Genomic DNA, 23,094 nt, shown 5'->3' on the forward strand with positions numbered 1-23,094 from the left:
AAATACTGCCTTACAAATTTTTCAAAAAATGAGTAATTTTATCACTTGCCTTGATAGTATGTTGTCAGTTGTTTAAATAGAACAAATTTATAGCTAATACATTCAATAAAGTATAAGTAAACTGTGGAATTACAAATTATAAATTGATGGCTTTAGTAATAGATGACTGATGATAAAAATTGAACCTGAACTTGAATATTATTTTAAAGTCAAGTTATAGGAAAAGTGTAAATTCATGAATTAAAGTAGTTAACACTACACACAGCTGAGTTAACCCAACAGCTTACAACAAACTTAATTGATGTTGATGAAGCCAAGCAAAGAGAGTTCATAACTAAGACACGGGAATTACTTCTCTTAAAACCCACAATTTCCTGGGAATGACACTATTTACACCCTTCTTCCAAAAGTGGGTATTTCAGTTATCTTCAAGTATGCATGAACAGGAGTTTTATAATGTTGCACATAGAAATGATGAAACACCATTCTTGGTGAGCTTAAATAATGTGATAATTTTAACTTACAAATTCTAAACATTAGTAATCCCTCCTATTTTACTTGGTAGATTCCTAATAGGTAAACCTTAGTTGTATGTAAAAATAAAAACCTATAAAATTGCAAGTTATTTTCCCACGAGAACTGAAGAAACAACTTATGTGGTCAGTATCATTTAATGAACCATCAGGAATATCCTTGAGGTCTACCAGTGGGCCATGGATCATACTTGGAGAATCACCGGTTTAGACTATTCAAATACAATCAATCTAGTGTCACAAATGCATCTTAGTCATAACTGTTTGGTTGCAAGGAATGAAAACCCACTTGTATTAATTTCCTAGGGCTACTGCAGCAAAGTACCACAAACTAGGTGGCTTAAAACAACAGCACTTTATTCCCTCACAGTACTGGAGATTAGAAGTCAGAAATCAGGGTGTTGACAGGGCCATGCTCCTTCTGAAGGTTCTGGGGAAGAATCCCTTGCCAGCTTCTGGTGGCCCTGGGTGTTCCTTGGCTTTATGGTGACATAACTCCTTTTTCTGCCTTTATCTTCATATCTTGTGTGTCTTTCTGTGTTCTTGCCTCTTTTTTTTTTTTAGGAAATTAAAAATTGAATTTTAAAAGTGAACCCTGTACTACAATAATGCATATATTTGTGTGCACGTGTGTATAATTGACACATGATGTTACATTAGTTTCAGGTTCTTCTTCTCTTCTTTTAAGGACACCGGTTTTAGATTTAGGACCCATCCTCATCTGTATTAACTAATGACATTTGCAAAGACCCTATTTCCAAATAAGGTCACATTCTGAGTTCTGGGTGGGCATGAAATTTGGGGGGACACTATTCAACTCCTAAATAACCTGAGTCAGCTCAAGTCAAAAGATTGTTTTAAGGTTCAAGTTATCATAGGACCCAAGGAAAAGCTGAACTGTCAGGCTTCACAAAGTGCAAGAATCAGGCAGATCCATGGCTTTGAGTACCAGAAGTTCATGATCTTCAGTCTAAGCTCCGCCATATACATGTACTTCCATATATGGAAGTAAGTGTATTTTCCATAAAATACAGACAACTGTAATAAAAGTCTGCTTCTCTTCTGTATGTTTACCACCTGACTCAGTTTCATGAAGTCTTATTTCAGTTACTTGGGGAAGGAAGATGAGTGGCCCAACTTGGGTCTGGTGCTCACCTTTGACCCAGTCAGGTATGGCCAGGTCTTAGGGTGGTGGGGAAGTGACGGTAGTGAAGTTATAGTGCCTGTGGGCAGGAGTAGAACCGGCGATTAGGGGCTTAATTAGGGCAGGCATTTTGACCCATGAATCAATATTAAATGAGCCCCTAGAATAGTGCTTGGTGCAAAGTGGATGCTCAAAAAACATTAAATGAATATACTGCAAATAATGGTCTGATCTCCCTCAGTTAATTAACACTCAGTTAAATAGCATTTCTACATTTTAGAATTTCTTTCACACAATCTTACTTCATCCTTTTTACAATCCTGCAAAGTAGATATTATCATTCCTCTTTTTAAATAAGAACTTTGAGGCTCAGAGGGGTTAAATAAACTGTTGTGGATAAAACCTAGTGGGTAGGAGAGCTGGAACTTGAACTCAGATCTTCTTTAAGTTCAGTGCTCTTTTAAGGATAGCACTCCTTATTTCATGATGGCTTTGCTTTGACCTGATAAGCTTTGACACCAAAGAGAAGGTAGGAAAAAGGAGGAATGATGGTTTAGTCCCACCTTTATAGATGTTCTGAATAGGAAGGACCACGTCCCATCAACAGCATGACATTTCCCCTTGAAATGTAAACAAGTCTGGTAGAAGTAGCAGCCCTCCCAGCTCACAGGTGTGTCTGCTTAAAAAAGGCAAGATAAATATTGACCCGACATTCCAGAAATAATCTCTTGTCCAGCACATAAGATCTTTGGCAGTTTTTCTCTCTTCCCCCACATTTATTTTTATTACTCATTCTGGAGTAATTTTACTTGTGTTTCTCTGGACATGTTATTAAGTTCATTCCTTGTGTACACCATACCTTACTTCTGTAGCATGCCTTTTGCATTTCTTCAGGCATCAAGTTCTTCTATTGGCTGCCTCCCTTCCAGCCCACTTTTCCACTCCTATCTCTAAATATAAGAATCCTTTTTTTAAAAAGATTTATTTATTTGAGAAAGAGAGAAACAGAGAGAGAGGGAGAGGGAGACAAGCAGACTCACCGCTGAGCAGGGAGCTCAACTCGGGGCTCTGATCCCAGGACCCTGAGATAATGACCTGAGCCAAATTCCAGTTGGACATGTAACCTACTGAGCCACCCAGGTGCCCCATAAATATAAGAATCTTTTATTTTTGCTGGTCTGGTTTCACATTGCAATCACTCATGCTAATAACCTTCCTGTTGACTCTCTTTTCCTCTTCCTCCAAGAACTTTGTCTGATAGATCCTTTCTTTGATGTTCACTTTTCCCCAGAATCATCACCTATTCTTACGTGGCATGTAGTAAACTATTATTTTGTGGTTCGTGTGTGTGTGTGTGTGTCTGTGCACGCACACGTGTGTCTTCTTATGTAAGCATCTTGCACTGCCAAAGAGTATAGGTACCTTGAGGGGAGGGGTCCTGCCTCACACTTTATATTCAAGCATCTAGGTGAGGAACTAAACAGGATAAGCAGTCAAGAAAAGTCCATTGATTATACCATAACTTCACCCAAATCCATTTTTAGAGGCAAGGGGCTCTGATTTATTCTTTACTTTGCATCTTTTGTGACATATTTGGAGATAAAGGAGATGTGCTCAAATTCTTTCTCTGTCTCACATTAGCTGTGTAGCTTTGGACAAGTCAAAATTTTTTTTTTGTCCGTTTCTTCTGCTGTAAAACGGGATATGAATACCTGTCCTAGGCCCTCACAGGTTTGTTATAAGGACCCCATGAGCTAGTGTTTGTGAAAGAACTTACCAAATTCTAAAGCACTATATAAGGGATTATAAACATTGTCTCCTCGTGTGCCCCACCCCCTTATATCTTTTATGTGTTCATCTCTGTAAGAAACAGGAATCACTTAGCATCCTTGCTGTAGCATTCCATCTTAACCCAAGCCTAGTTCCCACTAACAGATGCCTTGGCTCAGGTTTCAGCAACTGCCATTTACCTGAATGTTTGTTATTCACATTTTCTGGCACAGAAGCCTTCATTTATTTGTTCATTCATTTATTTACTCATTTAACCAATTTGTTTTGAGTGCCTACCAGTTACCATGAAGCATGCTTGATGTCCAAGAAGTAATGTAAGTACCTCAAGATATTAACTTGAACTGAATAAAACAGACACACAACTAATTATAGAAGATAATAAGAAACATAATAAGATATGTATATTGTGTACAGATGTAGGAAGGATCATTTCTGTGGGGGGTGGGTAGTGTGTCATGAAAGGTTTCAGAGGAGGTGCTCTTCTATCTTGAAGACTGAGTGGATAGAAAGATAGGGCAATTCAGGTGAAAGAAAGAGCTTGAGCAAAACAAAAACACCCTGAGAACAGTAGACAGCTCAGCCAGTAATTTCAGTCACTTATTGCTGTGGATTGAGTGAGTACTTATTATGTGGCATAACCTTATGCTAGTTGATGGGGTAACGGGGGATTAGTGTAGGCATCACAGGGGTGGGATGGTGAGGTGGGAAAAGAAAACTAGCTGGATTATGAAGTGCTTTAACCATTTTACTCCATACTGTATTGGAAAGGGTTTTCTCATACGCATGGGAAAGAGTTAAAAAGATACGTGAACCTAGTGCCAACAACTCCTTGATGTTCACTGAAACCCTTTTAGCTTGGCAGGTAGATTACAGAACGGGCTTTAGTGCACACTGGGCAGCGCTGTCTTAAAGGACGGGTTAACAGATACCTAAAGTGACAAGAACATTCACACTTGGGGAAATCCAAATAGTGAATAAACATGTGGGAAAATGTGCCATCTCATCGGTAATGAAAGAAACACAAATTCAAACAAGGCAGGACCCAGTAAGAAAGAAAACGAAGCAAAACTACATCTAAGCCTGTTTAGGTGATGGGGAAGCAGGCACCTTAGAGAATCAGAAGGGCAGGGGCAAAAACCTTTAAGGTAAGGGTTCGGTGGGGAAAGTGAGGGATTCTGGGTGCTGCAACCGAGAACTGAGGCTTAGGAATGGAAAGCGCGGGGCGAGGGGGGCATAGGGGTGCAGGAGGTACAGGAAGGGGCAAGACTGGTTCATCCCCACCAAAGGCCTAAACCCCGGCGCTTGGCATCTCTAAGCAACCGTAAACCCGCCCCGTCTAGAGTAGACCCTTTCGTAATTGGCTCACTAGTCCACCAATGGGCGCACAGGAGGACATTCCCGCCACCTCTGGCGCCCGCTTTCAAACAGCCATACATTCACAACTGCAGGCGGAATTCTCAACCAAGCTTGAGGAAGGCGGAGACTTCCGTCTCCACGTCCAGCCTCGAGCCGGCATGGCCCCGCCCGCCAAGCCAGCTTCTAGCCGGCGATTGAAGGAGGCGGCTGCTCGTCAATGGCCTCAGCGCTTCTGGGTTCGGTTGTGACGAGGAAGGAGCTAGCGGATTAGAGTCCTTGGTAAGGGGGTTTGTTAGAAGTCTGTCTTTGGCGGGGACTAGGGTTTCCCCGTGGTGACAGCATCCGTGGTCTCCGGTGAGTTTCGCTTCGCGGCTGGGCTTGGAGCTGGGGTTGGAGGAGGTGCGGGGTCCTCGGGATTCTGGCTGTGGCTTCCCAAGGGCTGACCCGCCCCCTCCTCAAATCCGGTGGTGGTGGACTGTCCGCGGGTTGCGGGACTCAGGCTTTGACTTTGAAGTGTCAGCGAGACCCCGAGTTTCTCCTTACAAGTGACGCGTGGGAAGCCCTCCTCGCCCCCTGCAGGCTGCGGGGGAAACCCTGAGACCCTGACCTGGGGACCCCCGCTGTGGTCGCCCTGGCGCCGCGCCTGGCTCACAGTGGGTGCTCTGTACACGTGTGTTGACCGAGTGCATGTGACGCTGGCAGCCAAAGCCAGCCGAAGCCAGCAGCCCCAAGGCACCCGGTGCAGGCACTCTACAGCTTCGCTCTCGCGGTACCTGTTTGTTGTGCTGTAGTTGACGCCAAACGGGGTTCCTTGGTAAGGCCACTGACTTATTCTGTAGTTCAGCCTGTGGGTGCCTACTTGCTGCATTCTTCAGGCACCTTGAATCGATTTGTCCAAGCTGCTGTCATTAGCACTGATCACAGATTGTCGTCATCATTTGTTTAAATGTCTATACTCTTTTTCTCTACCAAGTCCTGTTAAGCTTTGTAATCTTGAGTGCATGGTAAATAATTGTTGAATAAATGACCAGGCCTCTTAAGCCTGGTATCGCAAGTCTAAAACAGGCTAGTGTGTTCTGGCTATTTTCATTCTAGAAGGGAAGCTAGCATGTAACCAGGTAAGTAGAATTTCCTAGGGCATTTATAGACTAACTCCTTTGTGGCATTTAACCTTTTTTATCTTATGGTCATGAACTTGAGTCTGATTTAAGCTGAATTTCACCATATCCTTCACAATGCATGGCAATTTATATGCGCTCCCTACATATGTAAATGTATTCAACTAAGTGAGAGGCTGAAGTTGAAGCTATAAGAAAAGTATAAGAAACATAGTCTGGAAGTGCAAAATCCTCCCCTCCTCCCTAGGGCAACAGGATTGGGAGGGCATCTTGAAGGAGGTAGCATTTTCATCCCAGAAGAGGTTGTGTTAGTTGAAGTAAGGTTTCCCACAGACAGCATATTCACCTTTCTTAGATGTCCTGAATGCTCTTTGTTTGCCTCTTTTGTAGCTGCAGACTCCTATTCATAGGTAACAAAACTAAAATGTATCGATTGGTACATAGTGCTAAGCACTTTATGTTCATTATCTTGTGAATCTTCATAACCAATCTTTGAGGTAGGTACTATTTTTACCCCCATTTTATTAATGAGAAAATGGAAGCAGTGTCTTCAAGCTTGCACAGCTGATAGAAGAGCTAGAATTGAGCCCAGGTTGTCTGAATGAGTGCCCTTATTCTTAACCACTTCCAGCAGTATTGTGTCCTTTCTAACCAAAGTCTTTTCTGTGAAACTTCCCTCAGCTGCCCTTTCTTCATAGTCAAAGTTAATTTGTGCTTTATACTTTCCTCTATTACAGAACTTATTACAATGTATCATGGTAACTGTTAATTTATATCATTGTTTCTCTAAGGGACTGTAAGCTCCCCATGGCTGGTATCATGTCTTAGATACATCTTGGATATAAACTGGCACAGTAGATGCCGAGGAAAATTTTATTGAAATAATGAATCCTAGAGGGCGGCATGAATGTATCATATTCATTCAACAAATACTTATTGTGTGCCTGCCTTGTGCAAAACGTGGGGGACCTGCATTTTAATTCTGCCTTCAGAGAGCTTACAGGTTTTTGGATGAGACAAAAACAGTGCTTTTGGTTTTTGATATTTTGTCCAACTAAACACTCATTGGTTTTCCCTCTCATTGCAAGGAGGGCAAAGGAAACATAACCAGTAACTACAAAATGAGTATTGAGACTGAGCTCTTCTGATCTGAGTGTTAAAAAACAACAACAAAAAAGAACATAGTCTTATTAATAGGTTCAGAAAAAGCTGGGAAGAAAGTATTAACTATTTTTAAAAAAGCATACACTACACTTATTCTGCATCTTGATTGTTTAGTGATCAGTCAGTAAATAGAGAAATATGTCATTATTTCTCTTGTTAGTATAGTATCACCAAATTTATTCAAAGGTACTTTTACTAGGACAAGTGTTATTTTTCAATATATTCATATGGTAGTTTTCAGGATGGTTTTTGCAGTTCATATGTTTCACCAGCAATTCATGAGGATATCTCTTTCCTACAAAATAGCCACCACTAGGTGTTACTTTTTTTTTAATTTAGTAGATGAAAATCATTTCAGTGTTTAAATGACACTGTGAATTCTTCATGAACTTACACATCTTTTAAGTTAATTGAACATTTAACATTTCTTTTTTTTATATGAATTGTCATGTCAGTTGCCCATTTAAAATTGGGTTGTCTTTTTCTTATTTCGTTTTGAAAGTTGTATATTGGGACTTTGTCATGTGTTTTGCAAATATTTTTCTTATGATACATTATTTTATCTTTTGACTTTGTTAGTGTATTTTTTCGTATGTAATATTTGACTTGTTAATGATGTCGTTAGCCATATAAAGATTTTATTTTTTGTCGTTAAGTTTCTGTCAAGTTTTTCCTTTATGGCTACTGGGCTTACTTGTCTTTCTATTTTATTTTTTCTTCTAAAGCAGTCTCTTTTATTCTGAATATTATAGTAAAGTCTCTGATAACAGTGGTAATTAGTAGTGATCAATGAGTTGAGGAAAAGCATTGGCTTTTATTTTAAATTTTAGTTAAAATACTAATTATTTATCCACAGTATGTTTATCCAGATTTCTCTTTCTGCCAAAATAGTTTCTTAAGGTCTCCAATAGTTTGCACTTTTGAGAAGGAAAACTTATTTGTATCTTTTCTTCCCCAGTCTAAAGAGATTTTGGACTTTTCAGATATTTGCAAATTTCTTTAATGACATAGTTTGGATTAAAAAGCCATTCAAAAGAGTTACGCTTTGGTCTTTTACATTCTCTTCATTTAAAAATGAAAATACCTTGCAGAATTCACTATTCTCTGAGAAAAAAGTAGCTCTTTATTTAAAATAGCTGTATTTAGCAATAGGCTGTTGTAAATCTTGATGTTCTTTTTCGATATTCAACAGGAATTGATGGCATGTTAATGAAGGATTGAAAAAAAAAAACCTCTCCTTTCTTTTACCTAATATAGGAGAAATTAACCCAAATCATATTCTGGCTTTAACTATAAAATACAGGAAGAGGTGGAGAATACTGTAAATACCAGAAGCAGGAAAGATGATTTCTGCCCAGAGAATTCAGGGATGTCCTTAAGGTCCAACTTAATCTAATTTCTTTTAAGGAGCCAGGATTTAAATGGGCTAGTATTTTCATTATTTGTTGAATTCTGTAGACTTGATGTTCACTTGCAGTAATGAAAAAACCCTAGAGACATGAGCTTGTGTGAGTGTTTTTCCCCTTACCATTTCAGCTATATTATAGGCTTTTTACAGTCAGGTCTCTAACTTATGCAGGTGTACAAGAAGGTTTTTGTAGCTGTTGGATGGAGATGAGGTTTAGATTCCCTAAACTTATGTATTTTCCGTCTTAGTGAAAAAGTGCACATTTCCCTTCCTCCTTTTAGCTCTGGCACAAGAATAGAAAGGAGCTAGTCTGGTCTAAGAAACAGAAGCTGGAAGAGTTTATGTTGATGGAAGGGGTTTGAGTCGATGAGTTGAAAGGGATGGGCTGGGTGTAGGAACCAGAGAGGGAAGGATAAAGAAGTGGACTGCAGATTACAGTTTGGACAAGAAGCATAATTCTGTCCTTGAAAAACAAACAAAAACTTGATGTTTGGGGATTTTCAGCATTAACATTCATATTTGTGCTAGTCTGTAACACCGTATTTCATCTATTCTAAAGTGCTCATTTCTTTTCAAATTTTAATATCTACAAAGTCAGGCTGCAGTTTAAAATTAGTGATGTGTCATAATTTAATTGGCCACATCTTTTCTTAGTGGTACAAATGGAACGGTGTCATACAACCAAAGGCGCATTAGGTCTGATGAAGTGGAATATCTTTTGCTTGTAGAGCTATTGGCTTACATAAAAGTTTGTCATCCTAGTTCTCAACTGTTAACACGAGGGAGCTAAGTTCTTTATGGTAAGATGTATTTGGATGCCTGGGCCTATGCTTCTTAATTCACTTCCAACTTAATGACATTTTAGAGCCTGAAAAATGCAGTGAATGAGTTGTGGCTCAGGCTCACATCAAAGTGCATTTCCCTGGCATGCAGAAGAGAAGAGTGAATGGAAGGCAGTATTAGGCTGGGTAATTGATGACGCCTGCCTACTTTTTTGTCGGGATTATTTGGAACTTTGAAATTCTGGGTAGTCTCCGGTGTAGCATCGATTCCTAAGTATATAATTCAAATCATCAGCAGGCTTTTGACTGTAAGTACCTGAAAACCCACCTCCTGCCGCTGCTGCCGCCTCTGCCACAGCAGTAACCATTCTGCAGAGAGCTGCTGCTGCTGCTTCTGGAATTGGAACTACATGGTGCAGCTTCACACTCTTCACTTCTGTTTTTCCTGAGTACTTTTTGCGAGAGGCTGATTTTATCAAGCTAAGGAGCGGAATACTTAACGCTGATATTTTTGTTGTGTGCTACATAGAGTTTACCAGATCGTAAAGGTTTTTGGGTGGCGATCATTAACTCGGCATTTAGTGGCTCTCTTTGTAAAACATGACATTCGGATTTGTGATACTCAAAGGATGAAGCAAATTGTGGAGGATACTACCTTTGCCATATCTAATAAACCAAATTAGTAACTCTGAGCATATTCTTAAAATTTTTGTTTTGGCATATTTCTAGTTTATCATTTTTTTTGTGGGTGAACAAAAAATCTTGCTGTTTTAAGTTATACGTTCCAGACCATGAGAAATGTCTAGTCACAGATTTATTAGCTTTTTGCATATTTCTTTTATTTATTTATTAGAGAGCTAGCAAGAGAGCACGGGGGGTTGGGGGGGGAGAGAGAGAAGAAGCAGGCTCCTTGCTGAGCAGGAAGCCCAGAGGACCCAAGGCAGATGCTTAACTGGCTGAGCCACCCAGGTGCCCTGCATTTTCCTTTTCTATGAGTTACTGTCATACAGCTATTTTCTGTGAATCACAGTTAATTTGTAGGCATAGTCTTTATGTTTGGAATACCAACCATTTGTTGTGCATGAGTTACATATATCTTTTCCCTGACTGCTGTTGTCTCTGTGTGTGTGTGCGTGTGTGTGGCAGCTCTTGTGTAGTTTCGTCTGGGGAGATTTTATGGGATACTTAGAAAGCAAGCATCTTTCTCTTTCCACAGGAACACCATGTCCTTAGATTTTGGCAGTGTGGCACTGCAGACACAAAATGAAGATGAAGAGTATGACAAAGAAGACTATGAAAGGGAGAAAGAGGTAAGTTTCTCAGAGAAAAGACTCTGAACCCAATCTTAAAGTTTTATTTCCTGATCAAAAAGATATCATCTTGAGTCATTTTGAAGGAATTTGTAATTTTTTGTCACCTCCTAAAACCTGATCAGTATTTGAACTTTTAAAAGGTGGTTGAGTGGAATGCTTCCTTTTTTGAAACAAGACTAAAACACAGTAAATGGTTCGATTCTTTAAGATCTTTTCCTTTAGGAGGTAGTGGTTGGCTTTGGAGGCAGAGACCTAGTTTCTAGTTGCCTGGAACTTTGCCTTGAACAAGTCCAGCAACGTTCTTCGCTTCAGGTAGCTTACATCCTTGTGGAGGCAGGCAATAAGCAAGTAAACAGATGAACAAAATAATTCAAGTGGGTGATAATTTAGCACTGGTAAGTGCTAAGGAAACAAAATAGGTGAAATTAAAGCAGCTGGGAGGGCACTGGTAAGGGAAGGCCTTTTGGAGGAGGAAATGCCTGAACTGAGACTTGACTCCTGAGAAGTAACAGCCATGCAGAAGCCTGAGGAAGACAAGACATGCCACGAGTATAAAGCAGACGAGTTGGGAAGAGCCTGTATATGCAGAGCAGCCAGAGGGCTGTGGTGTGGGGATTGTGTGAGCAAGGGGTGAGTGTGCAGACAGCAGGAGGAGCTGGGCTAGGGCCAAATCATTCTGTGTCACGGCACGATGTTTGTATTTTACTCCAGGAGCAATGGGAAGTCAGCGGAGGATTTTAAGCAGGGAAGTGGTATCTGATCATGTTTTTAAAGATCTTACCATCTGCTGTGAATGGACAAGGGGAAAAGGAATAAGAGGAGAAGATTATATTTTATTTATTTATTTATTTATTTATTTATTAAAGATTTTACTTATTTGACAGACAGTGAGAGAGGGAACACAAGCAAGGGGAGTGGGAGAGGGAGAAGCAGACTCCCCACTGAGCAGGGTTCTGGGATCATGACCTGAGCCGAAGGCAGACACTTAACGACTGAGCCACCCAGGCACCCTGAGAAGATTATATTTTAGATACATAGATGAGTTTAACGGGATTTCTGGCACAGAGTCATGTTCAGTAAATGGGGGCAATAGTAGTAGTAGCACTTGGTGAAAGTCAATTTATTAGAGTTGTTTTTAGTTTGAGTCAGATTTCTTGATTGCCTATGATGATAGGCTTCTTTTGTACTGAGACTATGCTTGATACAATCCATTTTCTAATGTATAAAACAATCCTTTTTAATCGTTACTGTGGACTATTATTATCAACAAGAAGCAAGGAATAGGGTCAGTTGCCCATGTAGCTGGAAGTAGAGTTTCGGGTAGAGCTAGAAAACTGGCAGCTCGGTGGATTTTTGTCCATAGACATTTTGTCTTGTTTGGTTGTGCAGTGTTTTTAAAAGTTCAATCTGTATTTAAAGATTGGAAAATTTCATCTGGCTTGTCTTGAAACGTCCTAAGCCCTGGCCACATGTGCACATGGCAGCACGCAGGCTGGATCTGAGCAGTGGCTGTCCCTTCCCAGCTGGCCATGGTCCTCTCACACCGACATGGGCTTATTCACGTGGACTTGCCGCTTCGCTCTTGTCAGTTCTCTGCCAGGTCGCTGAGGGCATTGGCGTCTGTGACCCTGACCAGGGTTTCCGGATTTTGAACGGGGGGTCCTTCACGGCAATTGTTGGTGTGAGGATTTTCTGTTACTTTGTGAACTCACAGCATGAGGTCTTCATGACCCTGATGGCTTTGGATAGTTTGCTGGAATTTAGCTACTGGGATTCCTGAGGGGTTCAGTTTAAGTAATTATTATAGTAGACTTTAAAGAAGAAGAAAAAATAATCTGACAGGTGATTTTTCATTGGAAAAGATATTAGAGATGGTTAAGGTATTAGAGGGAACTAATTAGAGGTATATTGTGTGGTGAAAGTTTTAAGGGGAACATTAGTTAAAGAGGCAGTTAATTCTAGGTATATAAAAAATAGCCGTAGGGATCACTTCTTGATTGGTTATAAGCTGGGATAAGGAATTTCCAGAGGAAAAGGAGCTCTTAAGAAGTGAAATACCTAAGAATGAGTGTTTCTAGCAGAGTGGGAGAAAAGAATGTATAGCCAACTTGACTCTGACATGATGATTATGTTTTGTGTTAATAAAAAGTGTTTTTGCCTTTTTATTCTTTTTTAATTTCTTCAAGGGAAGAAGAGATCAGAGGCTAGAGGGTTTCAGATTTTCACCAACAAAATTCAGGATTATTCATAAAATTCAGCTTATGTATGTTTTGTCACTGCAAGTTAAAATGATAAATCGGCTAATCAAACCTAAGTTTGCATATCCATAGGCCATTTCAACCTCCTCAGGCTGTCTGACCCTACCATAGCAGAACATTTCACAGCCTTGGGTGGTTAAAGAAAAGAGTGGTCTTTTCCTGCTCCCTGGTTGGTAGTTTTGGGATTGACAGCTGCATTATAAGTGTTAGTAGTGGGCTAATGCATATTGCTTTCTCTACTTAGTGAATCACTTGGTATTCAATTCACTTATGTAGGAGGAATGTCTGTATTCCTGAGGATGTATTATAGGGCCAAGCAGGCCATATCTGACTCATAGTCTACACTGCTAAGGATTTGTGAGATCCTCTCTCTGTAAGTGGTAGAGTAATCCTGATTTTGACCTTCTGCTATGAAGTCCAGTTGCTGAGTTTAATTTTGGTGCTTTGGGGTCAGTTGGGATTTTGTCCACATTTGCCTCGAAGTCAGTGAATAAGCCACAGTCAAGTTCCAACTTCTATGCCATCCCAATAGCAGCTCTATAATTATGATCTTGCCTTTTCCATTTCTGTTCCCTCCATTGTTTGCATTGAAGATTGAGGGGAGAAAGTGCATTTAATTTTCAGAAAAGGAAATAGTCACTTCATTTAGTAAAGCGATTCAATATTCAGAGGACATTTAGACCAGTGGAATCTGAAACCACATGATTAGACCCATATTTTGAAAAAATCTCCAAGAGTTTTGCAGAAAAGTCAGGCACTATAATCATTTCTAAATTCCCTCAGTTCTCAGTGGTATAATGGTAAAAGTTTGGGCACTGTGGGCCAACGCATAGCAGAGAAGTGTATAACCCACAGCCTCACTCAGTGCTTCACCCAGAACTCCATCTTCTACACAGTAAACAGGGCAGATTAGGGTGCAGATGAGTGAGGGTGATGATACCATGGAAATATGCTGCCACTTCAGTTAGTACTCATCTCACTCCTCTTTCTCACCACTTATTGGGGCATACTACTTTCTTGCTGTGCCATTTGAGAATTATGGCTGTAGTTGTCTTTGCTGCTAAGTAGACCTCATCCAAAGTATTCTAGGCAAACTTTTACTTGGAAAGCTGGCCCAGAGAAGAGGAATTTGAAAGTTCTTTTATTAACTCATTCATAACATAACAATGTGATTTTTCAAAATACCTTTCACTTAAGTCAGTGTGCTTTGTGATTTCATCATGTGATATTACAGACATATAGTTGTTGTTACTGTTGTGATAGGAGTGGTTACAAGCTCCAAAGTTATTGGTGAACACACAGCTTAAGGTAGACTGTCATTTGGGATCTTCCAGTTTGCTGGAGTATACATGTACTTTTCTGCAGTGTCCCCAGAAACAGTTCTGTGATTATGGCTTGTTTCTATGTATGTACGTATGCATTTTGGAGCAGAAGTACTAGTAATCTGTGCTGTCAAGATAACACTTGCTGATGAGGGTTCACTTAGTAATGATCGATCTGAAGCCTGGAAAATGATCTTGAGGAGAAAGGTAGGTGGTTTAAGTAGCAGATGGCAGAGAGAAGCTCACACCTGGCCATGCTGATTTGAGTCCGTTTGGATTTTATATTGGTGCTTCTCTAATAGAATAGTAAAGCTCATTTGAGCTTGAAATCCTGTATTTTAAAGAGGTAGGGTTTCCATTGCACAGCCTTTCTTCTACTTTTTAATTGCCTTGTTTGATGTAATTATAGAAAGATTTTGACATTTTGTCCCCACTAGAGGGAGTTATGAAGCTAGTATTTGTTTACATTTTATATTATTTGACTTATTTAGTGGCACTTTCTTGTCATCACCAGAGAAAAAGAAACAAATGGTTAAGTATTCATATGCTTGATGTTTTTCTTTAGCAATTTCTTATACTTTATCTGGATTGCACCTTTGAATATTTCTCATAACATACAGGTGTTTTTCAGGGACTGTCACGATGGGAACAAAAACATTACTCTGGCCGACTGTAGCTTGGTTGTACACAAAGAGGTAGAAATAAGTGTCTTCCAGTGACTAACGAAATGTCATGTAGAAGAAAACTGGAGTGAGAATGGAGAGATTCAGGTTCTGCTGCTGGCACTCTCTTTCCTGGGCATGCCACTCACCTTCTCTGGGCCTTGGTTTGCTCCCATTTAGAAGGAGAAATTTGCCTTGGAGGAGCTCCAGTGTTCCTTCCAGGCCTAAAGTTCTGTGTCATTTGTGGGGCAGCCGATAGTTGTCTAACAGATGCTGCCATATTTCTTTTTCAGGTATGTGGCAATCTAGACACAGTCTTCCCCACTAACCTAAAATTTAGTTTAACTAATGGAATGGACTTAAAAAAAAAAATCTGCATGTAATATAATTCATGAACTAAAACTCTGCCTGCCAAGTTATTTGGCCCTTTATCGTTCCCATACTGAGCCTTTTCAAGGAGATTTTTAACTTGGCTCTTAGGTTAGAATGAAGATTCTATTTAGTGTATACCCATGAAAGCATTATTTAATAATTTACATTTTAAAATATCAGAATCTTTTCAGTATACTTATGAGGTAACCTGTTCAAGAGCCATATGAATGTTGGCTACTCCATTTGCTGCTTTTCTCCGGGGAGATGTATGGTTTGTAATCTGAGAACTCTTGCTTTCATGAATATTGAAGATCATAGTCTCCGAAGACAGTCTGTTTAGTTAATTTAAGTTGAAAACCCTAACAAGGAACCCTCCTACACTGTTGGTGGGAATGCAAGCTGGTGCAGCTGCTCTGGAAAACAGTATGGAGGTTCCTCAAAAAGTTGAAAATAGAGCTACCCTACGACCCAGCAATTGCATTGCTGGGTATTTACCCCAAAGATACAAATGTAGTGATCCAAAGGGGCATATGCACCCCAATGTTTATAGTAGCAATGTCCACAATAGCCAAACTATGGAAAGAGCCAAGATGTCCATCAACAGATGAATGGATAAAGATGTGGTGTGTGTGTATACACACACACACACACACACACACACACACACACTGGAATATTATGCAGCCATCAAAAAATGAAATCTTGTCATTTGCAACGACGTGGATGGAACTAGAGGGTATTATGCTAAGCGAAATAAGTCAATCAGAGAAAGACAAGTATCATATCTCACTGATATGAGGATTTTGAGAAAGAAGGCGGAGGATCATAGGAGAAGGGAGGGAAAAATGAAACAAGACGAAACCAGAGAGGGAGACAAACCATAAGAGACTCTTAATCTCAGAAAACAAACTGAGGGTTGCTGGAGTGGTGGGCGGTGGGAGGGATGGGGTGGCTGGGTGATGGACATTGGCGAAGGTATGTGCTATGGTGAGAGCTGTGAATTGTGTAAGACTGATGAATCACAGATCTGTACCCCTGAAACAAATAATATATGTTAATAAAAAAAATTAAAAAAAAAAAAAGAAAACCCTAGCAAAAGGTTTACACACTGTTCTCTGTTTTACATTCCCCCTAAACATAGGCATTTTGGATGTTCTGCATGGGTTATTGCAAAGTGTTTTGCTGCTGAAGTTCTTTGAGTAAAGGTAGAGGAGTTTATGGAATGGTTTAGAATGCATTTCAGTAGAAGCCTTAGCAATGGCAAATGATCTTTTTTCTAAGGGGGGTATCTGTTTAATTATTAAACTCAGTTGACACACAATAACATCCCACTGAAAAGATTGCATTTGCGACCAAAAAGCAGTCTGATGAATTTGGGAAAGTAATGAGTGGAATTAAATGTCGTCATTTATAAAAATTGTTCTCTTTGCCCTTGAATCTGTTTGGTAGCTAGGTGGATCTTTAACGGGGAAAATTTATAGTTTATAAAATTCTCTACTTGGTAACATGCTAAGTTGATCTGATAATTCTGTGTTTTATGGCACAAGGTTCAATGACCGAAAGCAAAAACTATTTGACAGTGTATATGAAAAGGGCACACTTTGATCCTGGGACTGGAAGCCTTGGGGGTGGGATTTTGTTCCTGAATGGCCTTATTAGGAGGACTCACTTCATTTAGCTTCCCTCTGTCCTGAGAGTTATGGGAGCCAAGGAATATGGCCCAGCTATGCCAAAGCACTTCATGGAGAAATTTTTTGAAGGTGAATGAAATGCTTTCAAAGTGTTAGCATATATGTAAACTATTTTATAAGAAACTAAATACTATAGGGATGATTTTGCCAGTTGATAAGTTCACCTGTGGATCTGGAAGCATTTTGATGAACTTATTGCTTACGCTCAAATTAATTTTCCTCTGTGGATGCCAATTTTGTTAATTTTGTGGTGTCACAGAGAAAGCTGCAAGAACTGCTTAGTTATCGTATAGCTTTTTCTAGGTGAGAGGAAAAAATGTACTTTTCAGATGTCCCTGTCAAGGTTCCCCTTAATTATAAGGCTATGTACTTGAATCTCACTGAAGGTTTAGAAGAAAATATTCTTTCTGTACGGGAGTCCTTACTTGATGTAAGTATAAGAGATTTATTTTGTTATTTTTCTCTGTGTAGTATGTGGGAGTAGTCTTTTTCCTTAAAGGAGTGATGCATAATTATAGACAAAGCAGGTTGGACTACTTTTAAAAGACCTCATATATGTTTTTTACTTAGTGAATTTTGTGTCTTTCTCAAATCACTTTGCTACCTTTCACTTGAGGCATATGTGTAGTATACTAATATGTTGATGTGTTTAACTTTTAGTGGTTCTTTTGTGTTTCTTATTCTTTATATCTTTGGGTCAACTCTGATATGGCTAATTCTCAGAATGGTTTTTCAATTACTCAGCAGGAGCAGGTGACCAATAAATCAAGGTCTTGGTTATTAATATTAATATCAAATAAATTTTGAGGTGAAGTTAACTTTTCATTGGAATAGAATGTTTTTTCTTGTTTCATTTTTAAAGAACAATGGATTGAGAAAACTTTTTAAAAAAAATAATACAGTGAATATTAGAAATATATGTGGGATCAAGGAAGTATCCCCCTCCTCTCTTCACATACCCCATTTCCATTCCCAAATTTGACTTCTTCAAAACCCAGTTAACAATTGGAGCATTCCTTTCAGACCTTTCTTATAATAATTTTTTTTTTTTTTTTTAAAGTGGGCTCCATGCCCAGTGTGGAGCCCAACACGGGGCTTGAACTCATGACCCTGAGATCAAGACCTGAGCTCAGATCAAGAGTGGGGCCTTTAACTGACTGAGCCACCCATGTGCCCCCATAATATTTTCATTTAACTTTTCACATATGTATTTTCTTTCGGGAGGTTTTTGATTGTAAATGTAATACTCAGATATGTTTTATAGCTACATTTCATTTTTTCTAAAATGGGTAAAAACAACTTGCCATAGACTAAGCCATAGATCAAGGAGCATCTCATTTTTTTCCCATGGTCTTACAGAGTATTTAATATCTTTCACTTGTTGCGGGACGCCTGGGTGGCTCAGTTGGTTAAGCGTCTGCCTTTGGCTCAGGTTATGATCCCAGGATCCTGGGATCAAGTCCTGCATTAGGGCTTCTGCTCAGCAGGGAGCCTGCTTCTCCCTCTGCCTGCCGCTCCCCCTGCTTGTGCTCGCTCACTCTCTGACAAATAAGTAAATACAATCTTTAAAAAAATTTAAAAAAATAAAATTCACTCATTGCATAATTTTATGGGGTTCATTTATGCACTGTGGAGGACTCAGTCAACTTGTTAATTTAACTGGTGCTTAATTTTAAAGAGAAGTCATAAGCAGCCCTCTTCTGTTTAATAATATAATATTTGAATATTCTGATTGCTATAAATTTTAAGACAATATATTGGGAATTGAAGAAAGACATTTACAGATGTTGAAATTGAACAAATTAGACCATTCATCTCTTAATCCCTGTTTATCTTGAAACAAATGAATTTACCTAGTTTTTATAGGTAGAATGCTTAAAGATGTGATTTATCTAGAAAAAAATTAGGGAGTGAAATCAAATGCTTTTATGTCAGGTTTGGAGTTATGCTTTTGAGAGTGCTCTGTAGCTTTGTAGAGAACTGAGTCTTAAAGCTCCCTTTTTACTCAACTGTGTTACCAGAGCCGAGTATCATGTATCTTTTCATCGTTGGAATTAGATGGCAGTCTGCTAATTAGTCACTCTCCAAGGGGTTTCTATCACATTATTAAAGCTTTTAAGAGCTTCTGGGCCACCTGCTGCTGCTGGTGGTACTACTGTTCTCACCACCTGGGCGAGGTAGAGCTGGCTACTCAGATTCCCAGGGGGATGTGTGATTGTCAAGTCCCCAAGGTCTGATTACTGGTAGAACAGGGTTCTGAGACCCAAGTCTGCCGCATGATAACATAATACGGTGATTGTACCATTATCATGACTTGCTGTGTTTCCATAAAGAAGGTTTAAAATTCTATTGTAATGTTAAGTGTATTTAAATCTAAGACATTTGTAGAAAAAAAGCCTTCTAGTATAAATCCTGATATTATGCATTCCCTGAACATAATTTGTGTGGAATTTCAAACATTTATTAAATGGAGAAGTTAGGAACGTCTTTGACTTCTCAAGTCGAAGTCACTCGTTGCGAGGCAACTTTGGTTTGGCATCTCGTGTTTTAGTCAGTGTGATATTGATGCTGACTTTCCTGTCTCAGTTGCAGCTGTTACTCACCGACCTGCCGCACGATATGCTGGATGATGACCTGTCCTCCCCCGAGCTCCACTATTCCGACTGCAGCGAGGATGGCACAGAGGGAGAGTAAGGACCTAAAATCACTTGCACTCATATGTTACAATTCTATAAGGCTCTTTCTTTTGACTCTCTGTAGGCAATAATGGACATGGTTGTAAAATTGTAGACTAATTCTTAGAATTTTAGGTGAAGGTTAGAGAGGGAAGACGTTAAAATCTTGGGGTTCTTTGTGATATCTGTATCCAAATAAGTGATGGGCTCTAAATCTAAAGTATTGATTTTTCCCAAGACTACATCGCTCTGAGCAATTGGAGATGAATTGGCGTGAGCATCAAGTGCTCCCTAAATCTCAAAGTGTAAATGTAAGTATCGAGTTGATAATGACTTTGGCGAGGGTGGGAATAGATCTTAGTGCCTTTGTTTTACTCTTGTTATCTACTAGGACTATAATGAGATTCGGGATGTATATATTGGAGAGAAAAGTGGCAACGGCTGGGAAGACAGTCAAAGTAAAAATGACGACCAGCGTCCTGGCTGCCATCCCAAAGAAGGTGAAGATGAAGGTGGAAGTGGTTATAGTCCTCCAAGTAATTATGAACAGACAGATTTATATCACCTTCCTGAAAACTTTAGGCCATATATCAATGGTCAGAAGCAGGAATTTAATAGTCAACCAACCAATGTAATTAAATTTTCAGATCCTCAAAGGAATCATTTCCAGGTATTATAAGAACTCGACTTTCAGGAGTTTGTGTATGTGTGCACCCATTTGTTTGTATGTGTATGTGTATATTTAAAAAATGTATGTAAGTGCAATGGTAAGCTTTATTTTAAGTACGAAAATCCCTGAGAGTGCTTTGGTCAGGCTCGTGCTGAATTAGTCATGCTGTTTTCTGTTTACAATCTAATGAAATCATGATCTTAAGTTAGAATTTTAAAATAGAGACTTTCCAGAAAGAGTTAAATGGTAAAAGTTAAGTTTGCCAAACATAAGCATCCTCATTTACTGCTGCTTCTGGCTTCTACCACTTCACCATGCTTCAGTGAGAAGCTATGTTCGGGTATCTTGGTATAGTTTTAAAGTGGTAAATCTATGTAGATGATACCATTTAGTTACCTTGATTTTCTAGCCCACCACCTTTATAACAAATTTTAGGTTGAATACTTCAAATCTGTTATCTGTTTTGAGATGATACAGCAGTAGACAGGATGAATGTTAAGGAAAGAAACAGATTTTTTGTCCCCCCCCCCCCGCCCCTGAGAGTTTATTAATGAGCTAAGACCTTAGGATATAGGTGGCTGCCTCTTAGACTTTCTGAGTGACATTGATTTTGCCAATAGCTTTTCTCTTTTTGCCAACAGCTATTCTGTGTCACCCAACGACGGGATGACCTTTCGATCCTTTTAAGGTGGTCATTTTCTATCTCTATGGAATATTAATTATTCCACAAGTGTTATTGAATATTTATTATATACGAGGCATGTTCTTGTTATTGAATATGTACATTTTTATGTTCCCAAGATGTTGGCATCACCTAAATCATTCTTAAATATTTATATACGATCTTATTTGAATTCTTGAGTGTTATTTATGGAATTGGCCCCATTATATGCTCAGAAGTACAATTAAGATACATAAAATTACATATTATAGACTTTTAATTAACAGTGTTAAATGACTGTAAGTGGTATTTTTAAGTAAAGATGTATGTATAAAGTTTGCCATGGTACCACAATTAAATTTCCTGACAAAATTGAGGTGTCTAATTCAGATCATTTTCAAAGAAAAGGCCAAATCCTGATTGTCAATTTCATTTATCATCTTTTGATAGCAATATGTTACATCACAAGGTCCCAGTTGTCAAGCTTTGGAACCATATAAAGTGACATATAAACCTTATCAGGCTTCTGCCCAGAATAATGACTCACCAGCCCAGGAGATAGCAGGAAGTGACACATTTGAAAGCCTGCAACAACAATTTTTAGGAGCTAATGAAAGTATGTATCAAGTTTATATTTATTTCTTAATAACAGAATTGGAGAGTTTTGAACACTGACATACTCAAATACTATTTTTTTCTTAAAGTATGATAATGGGATTGTGGTTGATTTTTTTTTTTTTTTAAGTTCTGTTATTATTAGAGATCCTGAAGTATTTATGAATAAACTGATATGAAGTCTTGGATTTATTTTAAGTAATATGTTGTTGGGGGTAATGTTAGGGGGAGATATAAATAAAGCAAGACTGGCCATGAGTTTGTAGTTATTGAATCTGGGTGATGGGTTCATGGGGTTCATTGGACTCTTCTCTCTACCTTATATATTTGAAACTTACCATAATAAAACATTAATAGAAGTTCTTCTCAACTGTATATTTCAGTTGTTCTAGTTGGTTAAGACTTTTCTTTAGATAACATGTTTTTCTTACTGATTTGGAAATAGGAAAATGAAATTCGAGTTTTCTCTTCAATCTTAGATTTTTCATTACTACATAGAAGTGTAATTTAGTAAACCAGCCATTATCATCTTAAGTTTTTCTTTTAATTTTTAGACTTTTAGTGTAATAATTAGGCAACTCTGATATAAAGTACTTAATACTCAGAATTTAAACTAGAGTTATCTCAGGTTTTGTCATGTAGCATTTGCCAAAAAAAATTCCCTTTACATAGTGCAGGTATAAACATGAGAATGAGAAAAGTGTTACTAGAGAGTTTGGAGGAGATGAAACACCCGAAATCAAAAGCCATAATTTATGCTCTGACTGACCTGAATCAGCGATTCCTACATTTAACTTTTATCGTCATGCTCTCTGGCATGTGAAATAGCTTCTACTTATTGCGCATGTTGAAGAGCCAGTGTGACTCAGAGTGTGACAGCAAGCTGGTTGTTTGTTTCACATTGAAGAAGCCGGGGGAAAGTCATTGGCTGTTCTGGGTTTCCCAGGCTACACTGAGAAAACTGGACTGCATGCCCTAACTTCAGAGCGTTGCTTCCGTTATACACATGTGCCGCACAGTAGTTCTAGGGGAGGCCAGACCTCACTTTATCCTGCAGGAGTCGACAGCAAATATGGGGTCGCCTCTCGTTGTTCAGAGGGTTTTATGGAACGAGATGAGGAGGCGGACAGCGTGTGTGGCATAACTGGTTTTAGGCTGAGTGAGTAAGCATCACGCCAGTGGCCTAACATCTTGGTATTTTTTCTCTCAGTTCTACTGTGTTCAGTTACGTTTGTATTTCTGGTCTTTCTGCATAGATAACCTTATGTCACTCTCAACAGTCTGCATTTTATCAAGTTGATTTATTTTTTTGTTTAAGTTACACGTTTGCCTAAATTTGACATTTGGAAGTTAATTAGATAATGGCACCATAGTGCTGAATTTAATGATTACAGCTTCTTAGCCACAGTAGTTAAAAAAATGACTTTGGGGAGAGGTGTGGCCTGTAGACTGCTCATTCCTGGGCTAGTCCTCTTCTAAGTTGACTTGTAACAAAGTTTTCAGTCTTCATGGGTTTCTTTTGGTCTTAACCTTATCTCTTTTTAAAAAAGAAGAGTGTT

The 23,094-nt window shown here is 39.0% G+C and overlaps 1 protein-coding gene across 1 annotated transcript in view; it reads left to right on the top strand.

The window, feature by feature from the left end:
* The first annotated feature begins 5,218 nt into the window (after nucleotides 1–5,218).
* The window catches only part of CEP152 (centrosomal protein 152), an 87,690-nt gene continuing 69,814 nt past the window's right edge, over nucleotides 5,219–23,094 (top strand). The window contains exons 1-6 of the mRNA XM_036075964.2: nucleotides 5,219–5,638; nucleotides 10,513–10,606; nucleotides 19,501–19,604; nucleotides 19,828–19,900; nucleotides 19,981–20,259; nucleotides 21,371–21,536. Coding sequence (XP_035931857.2) covers nucleotides 10,520–10,606; nucleotides 19,501–19,604; nucleotides 19,828–19,900; nucleotides 19,981–20,259; nucleotides 21,371–21,536 — 709 coding nt within the window. The 5' untranslated portion in view covers nucleotides 5,219–5,638; nucleotides 10,513–10,519. The remainder of the gene's footprint in view (nucleotides 5,639–10,512; nucleotides 10,607–19,500; nucleotides 19,605–19,827; nucleotides 19,901–19,980; nucleotides 20,260–21,370; nucleotides 21,537–23,094) is intronic.

This window comes from Halichoerus grypus, chromosome 8, assembly GCF_964656455.1.
Source record: "Halichoerus grypus chromosome 8, mHalGry1.hap1.1, whole genome shotgun sequence".
NCBI lineage: Eukaryota > Metazoa > Chordata > Mammalia > Carnivora > Phocidae > Halichoerus > Halichoerus grypus.